The 23,077-nt window shown below is 38.2% G+C and overlaps 1 protein-coding gene across 6 annotated transcripts in view; it reads right to left on the bottom strand.

Moving 5' to 3' along the window:
* Nucleotides 1-1,264: 1,264 nt before the first annotated feature.
* Nucleotides 1,265-23,077, bottom strand: part of LOC127618353 (uridine-cytidine kinase-like 1) — a 36,125-nt gene continuing 14,312 nt past the window's right edge. For 3 of the 6 annotated variants that reach the window (XM_052090719.1, XM_052090721.1, XM_052090723.1), the window contains exons 2-15: nucleotides 22,540-22,733; nucleotides 22,102-22,208; nucleotides 19,809-19,979; nucleotides 17,851-17,922; nucleotides 17,533-17,722; nucleotides 17,257-17,318; nucleotides 14,018-14,037; nucleotides 12,771-12,869; nucleotides 10,371-10,464; nucleotides 9,923-9,985; nucleotides 9,582-9,704; nucleotides 7,509-7,616; nucleotides 6,211-6,367; nucleotides 1,265-2,855 (exon numbers count right to left, since the gene is read on the bottom strand). In XM_052090719.1, the coding sequence (XP_051946679.1) occupies nucleotides 2,776-2,855; nucleotides 6,211-6,367; nucleotides 7,509-7,616; nucleotides 9,582-9,704; nucleotides 9,923-9,985; nucleotides 10,371-10,464; nucleotides 12,771-12,869; nucleotides 14,018-14,037; nucleotides 17,257-17,318; nucleotides 17,533-17,722; nucleotides 17,851-17,922; nucleotides 19,809-19,979; nucleotides 22,102-22,208; nucleotides 22,540-22,733 (1,540 nt within the window). In that variant the 3' untranslated portion in view covers nucleotides 1,265-2,775. Of the gene's footprint in view, nucleotides 2,856-6,210; nucleotides 6,368-7,508; nucleotides 7,617-9,581; nucleotides 9,705-9,922; nucleotides 9,986-10,370; nucleotides 10,465-12,770; nucleotides 12,870-14,017; nucleotides 14,038-16,378; nucleotides 16,396-17,256; nucleotides 17,319-17,532; nucleotides 17,723-17,850; nucleotides 17,923-19,808; nucleotides 19,980-22,101; nucleotides 22,209-22,539; nucleotides 22,734-23,077 lie in introns of all 6 variants that reach the window. The other 3 variants (XM_052090720.1, XM_052090722.1, XR_007967425.1) reach the window with 2 other exon arrangements.

The raw sequence follows: 23,077 nt of genomic DNA, 5'->3' as shown, positions 1-23,077 counted from the left end.
GCTAGCTGACTGAGGAGATATTTGCAGAAATTTACAAAAAGTGTATTGGATTAGAATTACTGTGTGCACCTTAAAGCCATAGTTCAGACAATATGTAATTACATAACCTGTTGTCTTTAGCGTAGATGTCCTCTCTGACAATCTTGTTAAGCAATGTAATAATGATGGATTAGATGAATCAATATGTTTAAATATGTCCTCAAAAACAGGAGTAAAAGCTGTATACAAACACACTATGATACAAATCGCAATTTCGGTGGAAAAGGGCTATGAAATAAAATTATTGGTTGTCCATCTTCAACCGCTTATCCGTAGTTGGGTTGCGGTGGCAGCAGCTCCAGCAGGGCCCCAAACCTCCCTATCCCAAGCCACATTCACCAGCTCTGACTGGGGGACCCAGAGGCGTACCCAGTCCAGTGTGGAGATGTAATCTCTCCACCTAGTCCTGGGTCTTCCCCGAGGCCTCTTCCCAGCTGGACGTGCCTGAAACACCTCCCTAGGGAGGTGCCCAGGGGCATCCTTACCAGATTCCCAAACCACCTCAACTGGCTCCTTTCGATGCAAAGGAGCAGTGACTCTACTCAGAGCTCCTCACCCCATCTCTAAGGGAGAAGCCCGACACCATTCTGAGGAAACCCATTTCGGCTGCTTGTACTCGCAACCTAGTTCTTTCGGTCATGACCCAGCCTTCATGACCATAGGTGAGGGTAGGAACAAAAATTGACCAGTAGATTGAGAACTTTGCCTCCATCGGTTTCCTGCTGAGAACCATGGCCTCAGATTTAGAGGTGCTAATCCTCATCCCTGCCGCTTCACACGCGACTGCCACGCAATCCAGTGAGAGCTGAAGGTCACGGACCGATGATAACAAGAATACCACATCATCTGCAAAAAGCAGCGATGAGATCCCCAGCCCACCGAACCGCACACCTTCCCCACCCCGACTACGCCTCGATATCCTGTCCATGAATATCACAAACAGGATTGGTGACAAAGCGCAGCCCTGGCAGAGACCAACCCCCACATGGAACAAACTCGACTTTGTGCCGAGGAACCGGACACAACTCTCGCTTTGGATTTACAGGGATTTAATGTATGAACATTAGTGTTCAATGAACACTTTTTAATGTATAAAAAAACAGTTGAATAAATGCTGCAAAAAATATTGTTCAATGTTAGTTTATGATACCTAATGCATTTACTAATGTTCACAAACAGAACATTATTGTGGCGTTACCAATAAATTAAATAAATAGACATGAAATGACACTGAAATAATTTTATTATACAAGAGGAAAGAGACTTCGGAGTGATATGGGAGACATGAAACTAAAACAGCTATTTAAGAAAGCAGTTGCCTGGGACAACAGTCAATTTGACAGTTTAACGGCCATTATAGAAAAATATTTGAGCACAGTATGCCACAATTGACTAATCAGAATCAAGTATTCCATACAGCAGTGAAATATATATATATATATATAAAAATGTAAAAGATAGCTAAACACAATGTTGCTGATGACTTCTATTCCTGTTGTGGGAATAAGATCTGAGTAGATACATTCACTAGGCCTTGACATTATCACAGCAGATTTCAACTTTGAAAATGAGAACATATTGGTATTTTGCAACCATGGAAACCTATAAAGCATACTTTTAGTTAACTGCAAATATTGTAAGGTAGGGTACTCAAACAATACACGCACGCACACACACAGTCATACCGTATCTCCATGATTAAATATTTTTCTTCAGTCTAGGTGCATTTTCGCAAAGTTCGGTAAAAATTATAAAACAAATAAAACATCAATAAAAGCAATCATACTTAATTTGGTTGAATTTCAGACTAGACACGTTTCCTTTGAGCTAGTTTGGTTCTTACACAGCCATGTTCAAGCATGCGAACAACAAGCACATCTGATCCATATATAGTAAAAGGCAGCTAGAAACTGGACAAATGCAAGATGTTGTACTTTTGTGGGTCAAAATAGAACCATGTAGTTCATTCTTAAACACAACAACATGTTGTGAACAATAATAAAATAAAAATAAAAACAGCAACCAAAAATCACTATGATAATTTCTAGCACCTGCAACGTAAAGTCAAACCCTTCAGCTCTTTGTCCTACAATCGCTGTATATGTTTGAGGACTCTTTGTTGAAAGTGTAATTGTTAACAGCCTGTGGTTTGGTCAGTAGCTGTCTGCAGGTAAAAGAGAAAAAGCAAAGATTAAAAAAAGCAACGCCCACACATTTTTTCCGATGAAGTAGTCCTTCAAAGAAACTCACTGTCTATGTGTAGCAAGGCAATGCTCCGAGACTTATTTTGCTCTCAGAAAGCTTGACTGCTGCAAGAAACAGCCAAGGAAAGGAATAAAATAAGAACAAGGTATACTGTATGCTATGACAACAAGAAATGTTCAACTGTGTTGCTGACCAAAGTTTATATGCCAAACAAATTGCGAAATTGCCCATTCCAAAAGTGCCAGCAAACATGCAAGGCAAATAATTTGCCGCATGTGCTTTACAATCAAACAATATATTCTACTTTTATAAAACATTACATTACATTAAATAACCCATTTAAAACAAATGAACAAAGAAACAATAAAACCATCATAAATAAAACCAAATAAAACACTTCCGCAAAACACTTCAGGGTGCCCAAAGAACTATAAAAATATATGTACAAATAGACATGTCAATTATCAGGCCAGGTTGATAGTCTTTGTGTGCTATACTAAGTACAGGTGAGAGGAGTGTCCAGAGGGGGTTTCAGTAGCTGGGCTCATCCATGTCATCATCACTCCAGTCTGGAGGTGCATCTGTGCCAAAATAACGATCCCCAAAATTTCCTGACAAAATTAAAAAACAAAAACAAAGAGAATTATGAATACATGTCCAGTGCACATTTCACACCAAAATAATTAAAAAAGGCAAGCAATTATAATTTGAATGAAGAAAATGAAGCATAATTTTAGGACCATTAAGGTTATTTGCAGTGTGAAATTATTTGCATTAAAACCAAGCACATTTTTTTTTAAATTCCCATTTCTCTCAATAGTGATTCTTATTACTTTAACACAATAACTCTTTACTGTATTACTGCAGAAGCCACCTGCAATCGGTAAGTAAATGGCAACTCATTGTACCGACACAGAGGCACAAAATTACTTTCCTGAATTTTCACTTCATTGCTGGTGGGATGATCTTTCCAATGCTCCCTGAACAGTCAATTCCTTTGCAACTTTCAAGACATGTCTAAAGACCAGTCTTTTCGGTGAGCACTTGACTCAATTGTGTAAATGCGCTAAAAATAAAAATACATCTAAACTATTTTCAATATTTGTCTCTCATTCTCAGTTTTGCTCTAAGCTCAGTGTTAATCTAGACAATGAAATCACTGTTGAAAACGTTAGTTGAAAGGGTTTAGTTAGTTGTAGGGCTGGGCGATAAACGATATCGATATATATCACCAAATTGTGCGTATTCTCCCTAGTCTACCCTCACGCAACCACTCTCTCTTTGTGTTTATCAACGCAATCCAAATTCCGGCATACAAACACAACCATGTCTGGAAATAAATTGCAGAGAGAAGCGCCAGGTAACAGTCACCACGTGGCGCATAAAACAGGTGTATGGTGTCAATCCAGCCAGATTGAAAAGAAAACTTCACTAGTTGCCCACATTCACTGAAAACAAGCTGTTACTACCCTTTATTTGTGTCTCCACACACTGAAGCCAACACCTAGCTGTAACACTACACCTAGGCCCATAACCCTGTGCAGATCTGTGTCAGCTCTCTCCGTAGTCCTCCACGAAAGTGTGTCAAACATTTCACTGAAGACTGATCCCACAGCCCACTTGAAAGACTTTGAGGCAGGACTGAATGTCATGCTGGGAAAAACCACCAGCTCCCTGGCTCACAACATCATAGGTCAGATGAAACTGAGTGACAAGGACGCCACTGACATAAGAAGTAAACAACCTAAAGCTGCAGTCCACAAAGACCCAAAAGTTGCTACCGAATACCATGTGCTGCACAGACCTTGAAGCTGAAGCCCAAGATTGATGCAAGGTCCAAACAATTGGATCCAGCATCAACAAGAGAAATAAAACGGCTCCAGGAAGCCCTGACAGCTACCAAGTACAGAGAGCAGCAGGCTAAAGCTGCCCAAGAGGACCTGTAAAAGAAACTCCAGCCCACCGAAGCACGAGAGGGAAAAAACAGGTTTGATTTGGAAGACATGAACTCTCAAAACAAGGCCTTGTAAGGCCATCTGGAAAAGTCCAGAACTGAAGTTGAAACACTGACCCAACAACTTTACCTCACCAAAGATGAGCTTGACATGGTCAGAGACGAACTGAAACAATCTTATGAGTTAAGGCGAGAGCTTAGAATGGACTGTGATCCCATAACTGCACCTCTGTTCAATAAAGCAGCATCCTCAAACCAAAAGCTACCATATGATGAATGAATGATGAATGCCCTGCAGCATGAAACCTCACCAACCCTCTTCCAAGAACCCCTTGCCAACAACAGTGAAATGGTGAACATATCCCAACGAACCCTAAAGTAGCACCAGGAATGGAATTGAAAGACCTAAACAAGCTGGCAAGGAACATTGACAAGTTCACGCCAAATCCTGCTGAGGGTCACGATATCCATGCTTACCTGCATGACAGACTTGGAGGCCTCAGATGACTAACAGAGACACTTTCTACCTACTATGGATAACACTTGATAACTCCTGAGGTATGACGTTTACTTAGACAGCCAGACCACACAAAAGTCTGACTACCAACTTCTTAGAGTGGCCCAGAATAAAGAATTTTCAGACCAAGAGTCTGAGCAAGAACTCTTTACCAACCTGAACACCAAACATGTACGGAAATAGACCATAAAAGCCTACTACCTTCGACTACGGCAAGCCTACTTCAAGTCCCGGAACAAACCTGAGATGAAAGAAATCAACTTCAAAACCATCTTCCTTCTAGACCTGCATCCCAGATTGAGCTATCATCTAGGATTCACAGCCTGCCCTTGCACGATGACAGCTCAACAACTGCTTGACTTAGCACATAAGACTTATGTTAAAACAAAGAATTGCCTCAATAAAGGGCCCCAAGGCATAATCAGTCTCAAGCCTTACCTCTCAAAACCAAGGGCTGGCATTAGAAGAAATGTGTAAAAATAGCAAAGCCAGGTTCTTTAGTATAAAATGTAGTAAACCCCATGGCGACCAAGAGTGACCCCCACATCAGCGCCATATCCAGATGTATGTCCAACCACTGGGAACAAACCATTTCTGATAGAAGGTGTACCGCATTGGAGGTGTACCTGTGGATGTATTTTCTCAAACTCAGTGCCTCTTTGCTTAACATGATGGGAAAATCAAAAGAAATCAGCCAAGACCTCCACAAGTCTGGTTCATGTAGGATGGAAACGCATTCAGTTTCCTAGAGATGAACGTATTGTGGTGCAATAAGGTATTGGAGTGGCCATCACAAAGCCCTGACCTTAATCCGATTTGTGTACAGAACTGAAAAAGCATGTGCGAGAAAGGAGGCCAAACATCCTGACTCAGTTACACCAGTTTTATCTTGAGGAACGGGACAAAATTCCAGCAACTTATTGTGAGAGGTTTAAAGGCAATGCTACCAAATACTAACAAAGTGTTTGTAAACTTCTGGCCCACTGGGAATGTGATGAAAGAAATAAAAGCCAAAATAAATAATTCTCTCTATCTTAAGAATGTGAAATGTCAGAATAATAATAAAGTAGTGATCCTAACTGATCTAAGACAGGGAATGTTTTCTACAATTAAATGTCAGGAATTGTGAAAAACTGAGTTTAATGTATTTGGCTAAGGTGCATTTAAACTTCTGACTTCAAATGTATTTATTTTGCATCACTCATAGTAATGAAAATACTTTTATTTTTTATTACAATAATGAGAACTGGAGGCTTAAATTGCTTTGTTGACATGAAAATATTGTCAACAACATCTTAATGATCCTAAAGGCAGATTCATTTTCTTTAAGCAAAATATTTATTTCTCTTTTGATTATGAAGTGTAGAATTTATGAAAGTATTATAAAGTGTGTTTAACAAAGTTTGTGTTCAGGAAATTAGTCATATATTCAAGCAAATTGAAAAGAGCAGCAGGCTTATATTCAAGCAAATAAAGTTAAGGTTCTCAGACTTACCAATGCCAGGGATGATGTGGAAAAGGTCATTGACCTTTTTGTCGACAGCAGTGGTGATGATTTTGACCTGAGGGAAGGCATAGGCCACAGAATGCACACCCATCTCTGCCATAAGCAGAGACACCAGTAGGATCTTATCCTCCTGAGCATCATGATCCTACACACACACACACAAACACATGTCATAAAGCTTGTCTATATATAGATTAAATAAAATATGTCTACAGCCATAATTATAAGACAGAGCCATTGATCTTCTTGCTTAAACGCAAACTGCTTTAACACAATTTCCGGTCAGTAAAACACTAACAGCTGTTACTATTTTATCTTTAAATAGCATTAGTAGTGATTACATCATGGGCCTTAATCCAAGATAAGAACAATTATTGTGAAACTTAAAATGCCAAACTGGAAACTTTTACAAAGCCTTAATTTATTTTTGTTACTTTTCAAAAGCATTTCATGTGTTGATTTTATTGTTTTAGCCTTGTACCAAATTCATATTACCAAATATTTAAACAATGATAATTGAAACAGAGTGAAAATATTCTAATTTTTTACTATGACATGTCTCTTAAAATGCAATATGACATATGTGATTTGACAAAAAAACAATTAAACTAAATACAACTTCAGATATTTTTATCATGTCATTTCCATTAAAGTGGTAATTGTCAAATTGTGGAAAAAAAAGTGTATTTATTTGTATGTATTTAAAGTGTATAAATTGTGTATTTAGGCTGCATAAAATGCAAGCTATGAAATTAGCCTTGGCAAGACAAATGACTGAAAAAAAATGTAATCCAGCAAATAATTTGAGATGTTGTGGAAATTACATTGGTCAAAAAAATAGGTGATGCATGCACGTCCACAGTTTGACATTCTTAGTAGACAAATTATATAAAATAGTGAGTGAAAAGTGTGTGAAAAGTGTGTTTTAAGGAAGTATCCACAGGGCCAAAAGCAGCTATAGTTAAACAACATAAAAACATAGAAAGAAATAGCAATAAACACAGTTGAGTCTTACATCAATTGTGAAATTAACGTGAGAAATTGAAAAAGTTATGTCATGATGTAGGGTAGATGTGAGACAATGAGGTTTCAAATCATACACCTACACTCAGACAAAAAAAAATAACTAAAAACTGGCCACTTTACATGTGGTGCTTGAGTAGGCGTGTATGCCTGTGCCACTGCACACTATAAATTCCATTAGACGACTAGAGGTGTCGGAGTTGTGCGCGTGTGTGCGCGCATGTTTGTGTGACAAAAGAAAAAAAGATTCAACACATTCTTACAAGTAAAACTCTGATGGCCATCATGGCTGCAGCCCCAGTGGACACAGTACAGTCCATCAAAATCACATGATCCTCGCTGATGTCTTTGGGCAGACGCAAGTAATGCAGCTGGACATGAACATAAAGGCAAACCTTAAAATCATGTACAGCAGTAATAATGTCTAAACAAATACATACATACATACATACACTCACTCACCTAAAGGATTATTAGGAACACCTGTTCAATTTCTCATTAATGCAATTATCTAATCAACCAATCACATGGCAGTTGCTTCAATGCATTTAGGGGCGTGGTCCTGGTCAAGACAATCTCCTGAACTCCAAACTGAATGTCAGAATGGGAAAGAAAGGTGATTTAAGCCATTTTGAGCATGGCATGGTTGTTGGTGCCAGACAGGCCGGTCTGAGTATTTCACAATCTGCTCAGTTACTGGGATTTTCACGCACAACCATTTCTAGGGTTTACAAAGAATGGTGTGAAAAGGGAAAAACATCCAGTATGCGGCAGTCCTGTGGGCGAAAATGCCTTGTTGATGCTAGAGGTCAGAGGAGAATGGGCCGACTGATTCAAGCTGATAGAAGAGCAACTTTGCCTGAAATAACAACTTGTTACAACCGAGGTATGCAGCAAAGCATTTGTGAAGCCACAACACGCACAACCTTGAGGCGGATGGGCTACAACAGCAGAAGACCCCACCGGGTACCACTCATCTCCACTACAAATAGGAAAAAGAGGCTACAATTTGCAAGAGCTCACCAAAATTGGACAGTTGAAGACTGGAAAAATGTTGCCTGGTCTGATGAGTCTCGATTTCTGTTGAGACATTCAGATGGTAGAGTCAGAATTTGGCGTAAACAGAATGAGAACATGTACCCATCCTCTGATGGCTACTTCCAGCAGAATAATGCACCATGTCACAAAGCTCGAATCATTTCAAATTGGTTTCTTGAACATGACAATGAGTTCACTGTACTAAAATGGCCCCCACAGTCACCAGATCTCAACCAAATAGAGCATCTTTGGGATGTGGTGGAACGGGAGCTTCGTGCCCTGGATGTGCATCCCACAAATCTCCATCAACTGCAAGATGCTATCCTCTCAATATGGGCCAACATTTCTAAAGAATGCTTTCAGTACCTTGTTGAATCAATTCCACGTAGAATTAAGGCAGTTCTGAAGGCTAAAGGGGGTCAAACACAGTATTAGTGTGGTGTTCCTAATAATCCTTTAGGTGAGTGTACATACATACATACATACATACATACATACACACACACACACACACACACACACTATGCACAATATATATATATATATATATATATATATATATATATATATATATATATATATATATATATATATATATATCTCAAAACAAACAAACAAAAAACAAAGCAAAAACAAAACATCAAAAACATACACACACACTACCGACCAAACATTTTGAAACACTTATTCTTTATTGTAATTTTTCCTTCACATTATAAAATAATAGTAAAGTCATCAAAACTACGGAATAACAAACAGAACTATGGGAAATATGTTGTGACTAAATTAAATCCAAAATAAATAAAAACTGTGTTATATTTTGGCATCTTCAAAGTAGTCACCATTTGCCTAGAATGTGCCCTGTGGCTCGTCACGGTTGGTAAAGATAAAAACTCTGATTAACACGGAAAAGATACATTTTATAGTGTTGCGGCGTCACGTCTGGTTAGGACACGGTATAAGGCAGCAAAATGAAGAGTCTGTCAATAAATATTTTGTAAAGAATATTTCAGTGAATCTCACAAAGCCTGTCAAGAATATGTTTGGTACATATTTTAAAGTATTACACAAAAAAAGCTAGCATCATATTCTTGAATATCTAATAAACGTTAGACTAAGGCAGCAAAATTAAGATACTGCACAAAATACTGTTATACATAAATATCTCTGAACTGCTGCACATATTTAGGGCTCAAAACAAATGTAAGCTCCTTTTATAGTTGATATTTACACTTTCAATAATTATTGTTCAGATTTGTCAAATTTAGGAGGCTGTAACGGTAGAAAAGGCGCTGTACCTCAGGCTCTCCGGTGTCCTGATTGGTCTGAATGAGAATTTTGCCAATGCGGACGTCTTTGCACACGGCCCTGAGTGCAGGCTCCATGGTCTCTCCCGCCCTAAGAATCGACACACCCGTAATCTGCTCAAAGCACAGAAGGGGGTGAAGGTGAGCAGGCAAAAGAGAATTTGTTAGGCAATGTGATCTCTTTTTTTAATAGTAAGCTTCCTTATTCTGTCTGGTGTATGCATTCCAATTATCACAGATAAAATGCCAATAGAAGCAGATTAATTAGACTGAACCAACAAGAATTCCCAGAATGACATTTGGATGCATCTAGAGCAACACTGTTCTCTTACCCTCTTCCCATGGAAGGTTCTGCCCTCATAATCTTCTCCTTGTGGGGTCTGAACAATATGGACCTGAAGCACACAACAGACAATCTTTAACGTCAAATTAAACAGTTTTTGCCCAAGCAAATAAAGTCTAGTTAAACTGATCTTCATCTGTGATTAAAACCCACTAAAATGTCAGCAGCGGCATCAAGTTAACTTGTTCACTGCACTTCTCCAGCGACTGTAAAGGCTGTTGCTGCTCGTTGCTAAGCTGTTTTATCTCATGTTGTGATTTTTAGTCTGAATTTCCACTGTGGTGGACAAGTGAGCCAAGTTTCCATGCTGAAGATGAAACCTTCATGCCCACATGCTCAAATCTGCCCTGTGTGCCGTTACTGGGCCAGATCTAAAGATTTCCCACCAATCATTCTCACTCTGGTCTCTCTCACATTCTATTCCTCCTCTTTCTCACCTGAGATGGAAGGAAGGAGAGCGCTCTCTCGATGAGCAGCCGCATTAACCTCTTGGAGTAGAAGATGAACTCATCTCGACTGGTCTCCTTGTTCCTGCAACACATTCACATGAGGGTTAATTACAAACTACACATTACCACCCCATGTTTTTTTTGTGTGTATGTTAAAATAGCCTCAAGTGAACTTAAGATATGTTAATTTTAATGTTTCAAAATTGATTGAAAAAAGATTGTAATGCTGGTAATTTATAAATATACGTCACACATTCACTTGCTTGGATTTTAACATTGATTTCTGACAAATTAGTGAAGCTATTGTTTGAAAATAAAAAAAAGCCATTCAACGCCCCAAGAAATTGCTTGACGGACACAATTTTGTTTCCCATGTTGACACATTTCCTATTAAAACAGGAAGTTGGGCCCTAGCATATTTTTTTTGTGTAAAAGCCAATAGAGATAAAAAGCAGAGTCCAACAGTCTGGTTCCAGAAGTAAAATAATCCCATAAATTCTCTTGACAAAAGAACTCTTTAAATGATAGCATAAAAACCTTCACAAACAGACTTAACATGAGCTCCGAGGTTGTTAATCAATTTTATTACATGGGTCTCTGAAATACTCTATATTGATTGGTCAATAGCGGCATCTAGTGGTTAACAACCACTCATACAGGGATTAAGACATATCAGACCGGTATTTTTGCGATAACAACTGGCTGACTGTACATTATCATTTATGTATATGATTCTGTTGAAGCCATTAGCCGATTTTATTTCAACTTCATTTTATAAAAATTGCAATTGATGGGGGCCTGGGTAGCTCAGCGAGTATTGATGCAGACTACCACCCATGGAGTCGCAAGTTCGAATCCAGGGCATACAGAGTGACTCCAGCCAGGTCTCCTAAGCAACCAAATTGGCCCGGTTGCTAGGGAGGGTAGAGTCACATGGGGTAACCTCCTCGTGGTCTCTATAATGTGGCTCACTCTCGGTGGGGCGCAAGGCTAATTGAGTAACTACGCCACCACGAGGACTTAAAGAGCGCATAAGGAACTGGGCATTCCAAATTGGGGAGAATTATTTGTATTTTTTTTTTATTGCGATTGATAGCAGAATTTGTGGTGAATAACTACACTATCCATGATCCTAAAGGAAAACAATCCAACAATCAGAAAATCACAGGAAACAAATCATGGCTAACGAGCTCTGCAGCGACCATCAACTTCCGTCATATACTCTAAATTACTAAATTGAATCGATCTCCCTACACACTCAAACTACATATGTTATCACACATCTGAATATTTTGCAATACATTTAAAATATATTGTTTCTATGCTTATAATTAACAACTTAAATCAATAGATTTGCATTATTCCATCACTTTTAATACGATTACATAATTTGCAGTGATTCATGGTATTGTAGATCATGACCTCTTGAAAGATGTTAACTACAGTTTTGTACCTTTGTCGTTTTGTCAGATTTTTTTGCTTCTAATCAAAGTTTGTAATGCTGTGATTTACTTCAGGGCTGGTTTGTTCGGTTAATGGCTTAAAACTCTTATGAAAGATTTTATGAAATATAGAAAAAAAAAGGAAAAAATATACGACAGCTAAAAATGGGTTGGCATGGTTGCACTCTAAATCTTTTAGTTTGTCACAGCCCAGCAAAACCACACTTGACAGTTTGTACAAGTGATAAAAGCAATGAAGACACTTTCAAAATGAATAAATTTCAGCCACTTCCTTTGCAACCAATTGCTGGTTGGAAAAAGAAATAAAATAAGAGTGTTGGCGCACACACAGATGAAACATGATTTTCGACTGTCTACTGCTTGTCAGAGGCAGCGGGCATTTATATTGTAGGGAGGGGATGTTCTCATTTTTAAAAGCATTTTATTGTGGAAAAACATTTTTTTTTTACTAACCCCTGTGAACAAGATTTTTGTTCTGTTTTCCCAGATGAGAAAGCGTATATATATATATTTGCTAAAAGTAATTTTTTATTTAATGAGCACAATGGCATATCCTGTAGATGGCCTAAAAACGAATAGATGGTTAAAACATAATTTTGAACACACAACTCACGAGGTATTGCACAGTTTCTAGACACTGGTATTCAGCCATACGTGACATATGCTATGCTCCATATTGGTATTAGTTTATTGGTATTAGGGCTCCTGTAGTTCAACTGGTAGAGCATGGTGCTCACAACGCCAAGATCATGGGGACACACAAACTGATAAAATGTATACCTTGAATGCACTGCAAGTCGCTTTGAATAAAAGTGTCTGCCAAATGCATAAATGTAGTTGGATTCAGATTTGTCTCTTTACACAAACTCTGGCATGAGGTTAGTAAAGCAAATAGTTGTGGCACATACACGTGTTACTGACTGACCTGATGATGGTGTGCATGCCGCGGACCTGTGGTGTGCTCTCCAGAACACTTAAGGTCTGTGGGAGGGGCTGAGCCTGATGGGCAGATGCTAGTGCCGCCCTGTTTCCATCATCACCACCGATGTCAGCATACACAAAATGGCAGACATGCATACAAAGACATATGTCACAGATTCACAAACAGTATTAATGTCATACAAACATTGATCACTCAAATGTTAATGCAAATTTAGTGAAAAGCAGGAAAAGATTTATAAGCTTGGGGATGATTTATATAATAGATAACAAAGGGATAATCTCCAAATTAAAAGACTGACCTGTCTAAGAGCTTGTATTTAGTTATAAGACAGCTCTTTAGTGGCCCCTTAAAGTATTTTGACAATAAAGCCACACTTAGAAACGTATGAACGTCATTGCATTATAAATGGAATTCCAAATCATATAGCATCAGTAAACAAATTGTGATTTTAATACCATGCAATATTAGTGAAATGTTTTGTTTGAAAAGTGTGCCTGTGTAATACATTTAAATCAAATAAACACCACTTGGTTTTGTTTATTTAATGCAATAACATTCAAACATTAAGTTTGGCTAATGTGTCTAAATCCTTTTGAAGTCACTGTTTATTGCTATATTTGATACTTAAATGAAAAAAAAAAAAATGTTGTAACATGGAGTGACTATATTTATCACATACAGTAGAAAGCTCTGTAATCTCTGGGTAGGTCAGTCTTTGTGGGATATCCCATTATTCAATTTCACAAACACTAATGTCAAAGACTACATGCTGTTACACACTGCCTTCAGTGTAAACTCTTATAAACTCATGCAAAATATTTATGTTTTAAGGTTCAATGGAAAGATTAAAGGTGCACTCAGTAAAATGTGTGTTTACGGTGCCCTTGGCTATGGTTCACTTATGACGGGAAAGCTTCCAATAACAAGGGATTATTGAGATAATGCGAGTAATATTCATCTGGTTATATGATCTCAACATAACAGCACTCATGAATGTGCACCTAGTACCACATGTAGAATAAAGCAGCTTTTTCTCTAGGACTGTACTGACTAGACTCTTCATCTCATGTGAGTGTACATTTTAAACATATTTGATATGACAATTTAAAGTCAAATATGCAGTCTTTGGAAGACACACCAAGATCCCCTGTGTTCTACAGTGCTTTTGGTTTGTAATCCAACAGCAAACAATAGCAAACCAAAACAAAATCAGAAGCAAATCTGCTCACATATCCCAGCGGAGTTTCCTCTGTGGGGGAAGTGAACAAACAGACAAACCGAAACACAAATGACAACAGGAAGAGAGGGAAAAGAAAAGATGTCACATCATCAGGGGAAGGAGGATGAGGTGGAATAAGAGTCTGACAGCTGCAAACGGCACTTCAACACACAAAGTTTGTGTATCTCAGTCATCAAATTAAAAAAATTAAACTGTTAGTTTACCTAAAAATGAAAATGTTTGACTTTCTTTTTTCATTGTAACACTAAAAAAGTTTAGCAGAATGACCAGGTTGCTCTTTTCTTTACAATGCACTCTAAAACTGAGGAAAAAGCAGCATAAAATTTGTCCAATTTACTTGTGCACTATATCCTCGTGTGACCCCACGTCTTCATATATGGACATTGCCTTCTGATGTCATATGATGAAGGGAAACAGACCTAAATTTAGGTAATCTAAATCAAGTCATTACACTCAAATATGTCACATAAAGACGATTGGTCATGGAACCAATGTTTGATGTCATTGAAGTCTAAACTGCTGTTATGCATACCAAAGTGCAGTATTATAATATACAAAATGCAATTACGATTTGTGACTTGTGACAGAAGGGAAGACTATCAGTCTGTTCTTCACACAGCTATGGCTTCAGAAGTCTTGGAATATTGAGCATGAGTGGTATAGACTAATATCATTACACTTTCTCCCCATTTTCATTTCACTTTTGGAGCTTGACAATGTCCTGCCATTCACTTTTGTTTTATGGAAAAGAGCTGCATTAAGACTCTTCTTTTGTGTTCCACAGAAGAGAGAAATTCATGCAGGTTTGGGACAACATGAGTAAATGAATACGTAATTTTCATGTTTAAGTGAACTATCCCTTTAAGCCTTATACACAAGCTCTGAAAATACCATGCAAATGCATCTTTTTCTATTCTGATTTATTTGTGTCAAACATGTTAGTTTGGTGTCAGTCCTGCTGTAGCTGTCATCCTCTCATATAGTGACACAAACGTCTGCTACATCCTGTGTCGGGGCTGTACTTCCTCATGTTTCTTTCGCTCTCTTCCACTCTCGTGATTATGTGCTACCGTCTGTAGCCCAACGGAAAAATGAAGCTCTTTGTAGTAGACATAGGAAACTTTACTGTGTGCGAGACGCTGTGTTCAACAATAGCTACAGAGACAACCATGTGGGGTGGGGTGGGGTGGGGGGGGGAGCTTAAGAAAGAAAGAAAAAGAAAAACAAAGAGAGGTCAAGAGGAGGAAGACAGCAGAGTATTTTTAGACACAGAATGCAGGGGGAGAGTCTGCTGTAAAACACTAAATATCTGCATTCCTCCTGACTGCAGCACACAGCATCTATCTTCCTTCATTAACTCTAATATCATGACACATCAATAACATGATGCTTTACTGCTGGTCATTACTGGATTGATCAGTGCTGTGAATAATATACATGTACATTAATATGAATCTAATAATAAAGTTTGGGCCCTGCAATTCTGCAATTCTTTGACAAAGTCAAACTTGTTTGTTAATTAATACTTTGGAAAGATTATTTTGGTGTATCACACAAATCTCATTTTACACTACACAAACAATTCAAAACCAAACCAAACCTTAAACTGTGATGTATCATGGTAGTATTTTTAATTCGGCCTTTAATGCAGATTTAAAAACATCACTGTATTATGTAAATATTATTTATTGTTATACAATTAAAATTAATTTGAAAGGCCTGAAGTCTTTGACCAAAACATTGATAATAAAGCAACAGTGCTAAACCTGCCCACAACCAGCAGTTTAATGTAATAGTGCAAAATTACTTGAGAATCATATAAGGATCATTATTGAAAAAATATATATCTATTATGCGCCGACACATTAGAACTTGAGGGAGAAATGTGCTTAGCTGTCATGACAATAATGCCACACTGCAAAAAATCCATAAAAAAAAAACATTTAAATGTAGCAAATACAGTTTTGATTTTGATTTTGAGGTCAAATATGATTTCGAACATGTTAGTGATTATTCACCCATAAATTTGGTTCATTATTTGAAAAATTAACAACACTGTTGCCTATTGTAATGGCCAATTTAAAGATATATTGCCCTCTTCTGTTCAATACAGGATGTGCAGCACTGCTCAGGATAAGGAGGATGCAGTCATGCAGTAAAGGGGACAGAAAGATTCTAAACAGAAGTTGCCCCTATAGACCAGGCCAGTTTTTGATGGCTCTCAATTTCAATATTTCTAAATCGGATTGTTGGGAATGACCCCAGATCAGCACTGAGGGGAAACTTCTGCCTTGGAGAATTGTGGAGGTAGTGATAGGAAGTGAGAGGGTGATGAGCAGTTCTACTCTACCTGACGCTGAGTTCACGCTGCGGCACCGGCGGCGAGAGGAGGAAGGGGGAGAGATGGATAGGGGAGGGAGACAAAAATCCGAGTGCAGTGAGGAAGCAAGGCCATACAAAACGTGTCACACCAGTATTATAGAAACATAATTTGCTTTAGTCAGTATTTAATATGGCAGTCAAATATTAGTTCACTGCAAAGCATTCCCATCACCCAAATGCACTTAAGTGTTAATAAAACTGCTTTTCTTGAGTTCCACACACTCTTCTTTATTTATTATTTCTTTAAAAGATTTTCCCAGTTTACCATTTGTCAGTCAAAACAGATGGTCTCACCCTAAACGTATGCCATTGGTTGAGTAAATATAGCTATGTTTAGCAGGTCAGGACGATCAAACAAACTTTTTTTTTTTTTTTTAAGTGACACAGAGACAGGGTTTACACATATTGGGGGAAATTCCCTACAAATAGCTTAAGGTTGCCTCTGTCAAGCTAGCATAAAAGTACTTGAATGCCAAACGAATTACAAATTACATATCACCTTTAATAATCAATACAATATGTATTAAATAAAACACTCTGCATACTCCTGTGTTCCACAGGATTGATTTGCAAATACTTATAAGTACAAATATTTTCATTGTTTAACTGCTGTAAATTTGGTAAATGCAAAAGTAATACTGGAAAACTATGGCATGCAAGTGATTGTCAGGTGGTTTAAAATTACTTTAGGCTTTCAATCACAAGTGGACAATATTGGACACCTATTGGGCACTGTTGTGAAAGTTTAGGTTGGGACTGTCTTCGATCCAGACAACAGAATATTTCATTAGCTGTATTGTATATTTTTCTTCTAAATAATATTCTTGAAATGTCAGTTGTCCTTACCTCCTCCAGCTGACTGTGTACATGCTGCACTATGAGATCAATGGCCACCATGTTGCCGCCACCTACAGGAAATAAAGGACAAGACATCAAATTAAACAAGTGTGCGAGTGCGTGTATGGCTAAGTTTGGAATAGTATAGGCTACTACCTATGATTTGTATATGATTTGTATAGTTTTTTGCAGTATGTATACTGTGCACACTATGTAAATTATGTGTATTTTTAAATAGTATTCCATTCTCAAGTACCCAAAGTGTATAATGAACATGTTACTCACCACGAGGCACCACAATATCTGCCAGTCTCATGGTGGGCTCTATGTACTGTTCAAAAGCTGGCTTCACAAACTTGTTGTACTGCTTGATCACTCCCTCAAGGTCCCGGCCTCGCTCTGTGATGTCCCTTCTGAGTCTCCGTACCAGCCGGATGTCAGAATCAGTGTCCACAAATATTTTCATGTCCAACAGCTAAAACAAGAAAGATGATGCTCCAAACCAAGTCATTGAGAAGGTGACAAAAATAAACAGATGCCAGACATAAACTGACATCTATACATACACCAAAAAAAAAAGACATTTTGTTGATTTTTTTTTACCTTCAGCAGCTCTTTATCTGCAAATGACATGATTCCCTCAAATATGATGACACTGGCTCCATAGACTGTTTTCTACAGGTAGATAAACATCAACAGAATTGAAATTCTGCAGTAAAATACAATTATTCTCTATATATTATTTGTGCATGCATTACAATGTCCTCAAAGTCCAATTCAGGCAAACCTGTTTGGTTTCATTCAAGTTAGTTTCATTAGTTTTAGTTAGTGTAACTTTCTATGTTCAAATTAGCATCTGCTAGAAGTAGATAAAGTAAGTTTTGTTGATTGGAGAATTGAGTAAATTGTAACTTGGCAAACTGCAATTTCAAATAAGTTTACCCACCATACAGTTGAAGTAAGATGTTTACATACACCTTAGCCAAATACATTTAAACTCAGTTTTTCACAATTCATGACATTTAATAATAGAAAACACTCTGTCTTAGGTCAGTTAGGATCACGAGTTTAAGAATGTGAAATGTCAGAATAATTGTAGAGAGAATTATTTATTTCAGCATTTATTCCTTTCATCACATTCCCAGTGGGTTAGAAGTTTAGGTTTTGGTAGTATTGCCTTTAAATTGTTTAACTAGGGTCAAATGTTTTGGGTAGCCTTCCACAAGCTTCTCACAATAAGTAGCCACAACTTTAGGTATGCTTGGCGTCATTGTCCATTTGGAAGATCCATTTGCAACAGAGCCTTAACTTCCTGGGATTAACGTCTTGAGATGTTGCTTCAATATATCCACATAATTTTCTTCCTCATGATGCCATCTATTTTGTGAAGTGCACCAGTACCTCCATCAGCAAAGCAACCCCACAATACGCTGCTGCCACCCCATTCTTCAAGGTTGGGATGATGTTCTTTGGCTTGCTAGCCTCACCCATTTTCCTCCAACCATAACAATGGTCATTGTGGCCAAACAGTTCAGTTTGTTTCATCAGACCAGAGGACATTTCATCTCTGTCCCAAGCACTTGCAAACTGTAGTCTGGCTTTTTTATGACAGTTTTGGAGCAGTGACTTCTTCCTTGCTGAGCAGCCTTTCAGGTTATGTTGATATAAGACTCGTTTTATTGTGGATATAGATACTAGTCTACCCGTTTCCGACAGCACCGTCAAAAGGCCCTTTGCTGTTGTTCTGGGATTGATTTGCACTTTTCGCACCAAACTACATTCATCTCTAGGAGACAGAATGCATCTCCTTCCTAAGCGTTATGATGGCTGCCTGGTCCCATGGTGTTCATACTTGCATACTATTGTTTGTACAGATTAACATGGTACCTTCAGGCATTTGGAAATTGCTCCCAAATATGAACCAGACTTTTTTTGAGGTCTTGGCTGATTTCTTTTGATTTTCCCATGATGTCAAGGAAAGAGGTACTGAGTTTGAAGGTAGGCCTTAAAATACATCCACAGGTACACCTCCAATTGACTTCAACTAGCTTATCAGCTAAATGGCTAATTGCCTAAAGGATTGACATTATATTCTGGAATTGTCCAAGCTGCTTAAAGGCACAGTTAACTTGGTGTATGTAAACCTCTGACCCACTGGAATTGCGATAGTCAGTTAAGAGTAAACAATCTGTCTGTAAACAATTGTTGGAAAAATGAATCATGTCATGCACAAAGTAGATGTCCTAAACGACTTGCCAAAACTATAGTTTGCTAATATGAAATCTGTGGAGTGGTTAAAAAAATTTTTTTTAATGACTTCAACCTAAATGTATGTAAACTTCTGACTTCAACTGTAGATGATCTACACATAAATTTAAACACTAATTGTCATGTTTACATGTATGCATTGAGCAGATGCTTTTAGCCAAAGTGCATTAAAGTTACACATTTTATCAATGTGAGTTTTCCATGAGAGTCAAACCCATGCCCTTGTTTGAAAGGAACATCATTTTTAAATAAGTTTCCACATGATCACCTCTCTATGCAGTGGGTGCACTCACCCATTCTTTCTGTCGTCCATGTGTGGTGAAGTCGTACACTGGGATCTTCACACTCTTGCCCTGTTTGAGTTTACGGAGCGTGTGCACCAGTAGGCTGAAATCAAAGGCGTCTGGATGGTCAAAATTGTAATCATTATTAGCGGCCAGCAGTTGCTGTTCAGCTGTCAGAACCTGTAGGAAAGACGTCACCACAGATCCAAGGTTACACCTCTGACTTCAGCACAGCTGAACAATCTACCAATGGTGGAGACCAAGGCCTAAATATTAAGGCTGATAACCAGTAGGTTGCAAACTATGAGCTATCACTACGGTGTTCTTGAGCAAACACTTAACTCCAGGTTGCTCCAGAGAGACTGTGCCTATAACTTAACATGGTGATGTTGCGGAAACATTCCACCAGCCCCAAACAGGTGGTGATAAAGAATGTAGTTTCAGTATTACTTGCTAATACAATTCATTCAGTTGTATTACACTCTACTGCATCATGCTCTGTCTCTCTCTTTATGTTAATGGACAGATGCACGTTTACTGATCTGGGTATTTTACGTTCCTCAGCTTAATCCTAACATACTTATATTTTCTTCCTAAATACGAGTCTGATCATAATGATGTTTGGTAGTATTTATTATAGTAGCTAGTATTTCCACACTGAGCCAATCCTATAACAGGAATTCCCACTATAGGGAACATACAGTACGTCTAAATATATAGGTCAATATGAAATGCCAAACTAAACTTCCTGAAAAAGTGAAGACTGTGTCCACATGCTATTTGTGAATTTAGACCATCAATCTTTACAGATCCATGGACCCCCCTACCCAAACTCTCAAGGTTTGCTCAGACTGAACGTGTTCATGCTTCATAAAAAAGAAAAAAAAAAGTAAACGCAGCACAACGAATGGAACAGAAAGCAGGTTTTTTGAGTTTAAAAGTTATTTTAAAACTTGACACAGCATCTTAAAAATGTGGTGCTCAGAACAGCAAAACATGGCGAAATGGACAAAGACATCTGGTCAAGTTCATATTGACAGAAAAACAAATGAAATAAAAAACGTGCAGACTGTTTGGGCCAGGTTTTGAACACTTTTTCATATATATCTGTGGTTTTGCATTGGGTTTGTCATAATTAATTATTATAAATGTTAAATTTGTATTATATCAAACCATTTTGTAGCAAAAAAATCTGTAGCACATGTTTAACTGTGAAATGTTGTCATACGAGCAACCATTGATTATGATACTGATTTAAGTTTCACAATACTTAACACATCCATCTCTTGCTAAAACATGTCAAAAAGGCTTGCAGTTCAGTAAGCGACAAAGTATACTTTGTCAAAAGTAAGAAATTAAGTGTGGTTCAGTAGTTCATGAATTTGGTTTGAACCAGTCTGATGAATCCTGACAAAATAGTTCCTTTGGATAAAAAAAATGCTTTTATCCAAAGTGACTTACAAAAGAGGAATAATACGTCATAAGCGAAAGATTAAAAGATTCACTAGCATCAGAATAGTATCAAAGACAGATCAAATTGAAACGGGAATATACATATATAATTTTTTTTTATTTTTTATGAGTGCATGGTTAAGTGTTCATGGAAAAGACGTGTTTTTAGCCGTTATTTTGAAGGCAAAGAGTGAATCTGCTTCACGAATGGAGTTGGGAAGATCATTCCACCAACAAGGTACAGTGAAACTGAAAGTCCGGGAAAGAGTTTTGTTGGTATAACAAGGTGCCGCTCATTAGCTGACCGCACGCTTCTGGTTGGAACGTAGCTCTGCAGAAATTTTAGGTATGCTAGAGCAGACCCAGTGACTGTTCTGTATGCCAGCATTATAGCCTTGAATTTGATCCGTGCATCAACAGACAGCCAGTGGAGAAAGACAAGGAGTGGTGTAACATGAATTCTCTTTGGTTCCAGATGTGCTGATGCATTCTGGATCATTTGCAGAGGTCTATTTGCACATGCAGGAAGGCCTGCAATGAGAGAGTTACAGTAGCCCAGTCTAGTTATGACACGTGACTGAACAAGCAGTTGTGTGTCAGAGAGGAAGGGTCTATGGTTCTGGATCTGATGGTTGACGATTACTGAATCAACGTCCAGACTCCGTAACCCCCATGACTGATTCAGTGAGTTAATTCATTCGGAAGATCTCATTTATAGACTGGGTTTGGCTCACTATCCTTATGTAGATATCAATAAACACCTTTATAAATTCACTGCAGCTCCTGCTTGTTAACCAACAAGGACATGCATGATTGACCGACAATGACATCTTACTTTTCAGAAACTCACCTTGTAAAAGGAATCCATGGATAGAAGAACAACCCAAGGAACATCTAAAGCCTCGATAATCTTGCGGGCGACTGTTGTTTTGCCCGAGGCACTGCCACCACAAAGACCTACAGGTATGGTTAAAAAGAGTAGAACATAAATAGTTTTTCCATTAATGCATCTGGCAGATGCTTTTATCCAAAGCGACTTACAATGCATGTATTACAGGGACAAACCCCCCAAATCAACTCTGAGTTAAGTGCCTTGCTCAAGGACACAATGGTGGATGCTGTGGGGAGCGAACCGGCAACCTTCTGCTTACCAGTTCTGTGCTTTAACCCACTACTCCACCACAACTCCACAGTAAAGTAGAAACATGAAGATGGTCTAATGAATATGTGATTTCATATGGGTTGGCAGATAATTTTGATTCTCACTCGAGCACTTTAATATACTCACCAATAACAAAAGCATCTTTAGACTGGGTCCCGTGTTCATTGTACCATGGTGGGCGTCCGGCTGTGTAGATTGTCCTCTTGCTGGTCCTCAGCAGTGGAGGTTCTGATTTACACTTGCTGGTGGTTCGTTTCCGCGGTGACAGGGTGGTGTTGACAGAGGGGAGGAGCCTGTCCAGAGAGCCTTCCCCACCCCCACTATTAAAATGAAAAAACAATAGTGAAACTAAAAGTTGCCATTTCCTGTGTCACTTCTGACTTACTGATCACAAACAAATGAGACTTAATGGTTTTTATAATAAGTCTACAGAGCAAATACAGGAACTTCTATGGACCAAAACATAAGCTCATCATTGAAAAGAGGAAATAATCAGTCTTCTGTCTAATGAGGTATACAAATTACTGGCAGTCCCGCGAGCAAGTGTTTACGATTGAATAAGCGAATCATACATTGACGAGAGAGAGAAGTTGAGTTGCACTTTTGTTTTTACGTCATCCATGCAATGTTTGATTAGAATTAATGTTTCTTTTTACTTTTTGAT

This window comes from Xyrauchen texanus, chromosome 25 (assembly GCF_025860055.1).
Source record: "Xyrauchen texanus isolate HMW12.3.18 chromosome 25, RBS_HiC_50CHRs, whole genome shotgun sequence".
Taxonomy (NCBI): domain Eukaryota; kingdom Metazoa; phylum Chordata; class Actinopteri; order Cypriniformes; family Catostomidae; genus Xyrauchen; species Xyrauchen texanus.
This window is presented reverse-complemented; position numbering and strand designations above follow the sequence as displayed.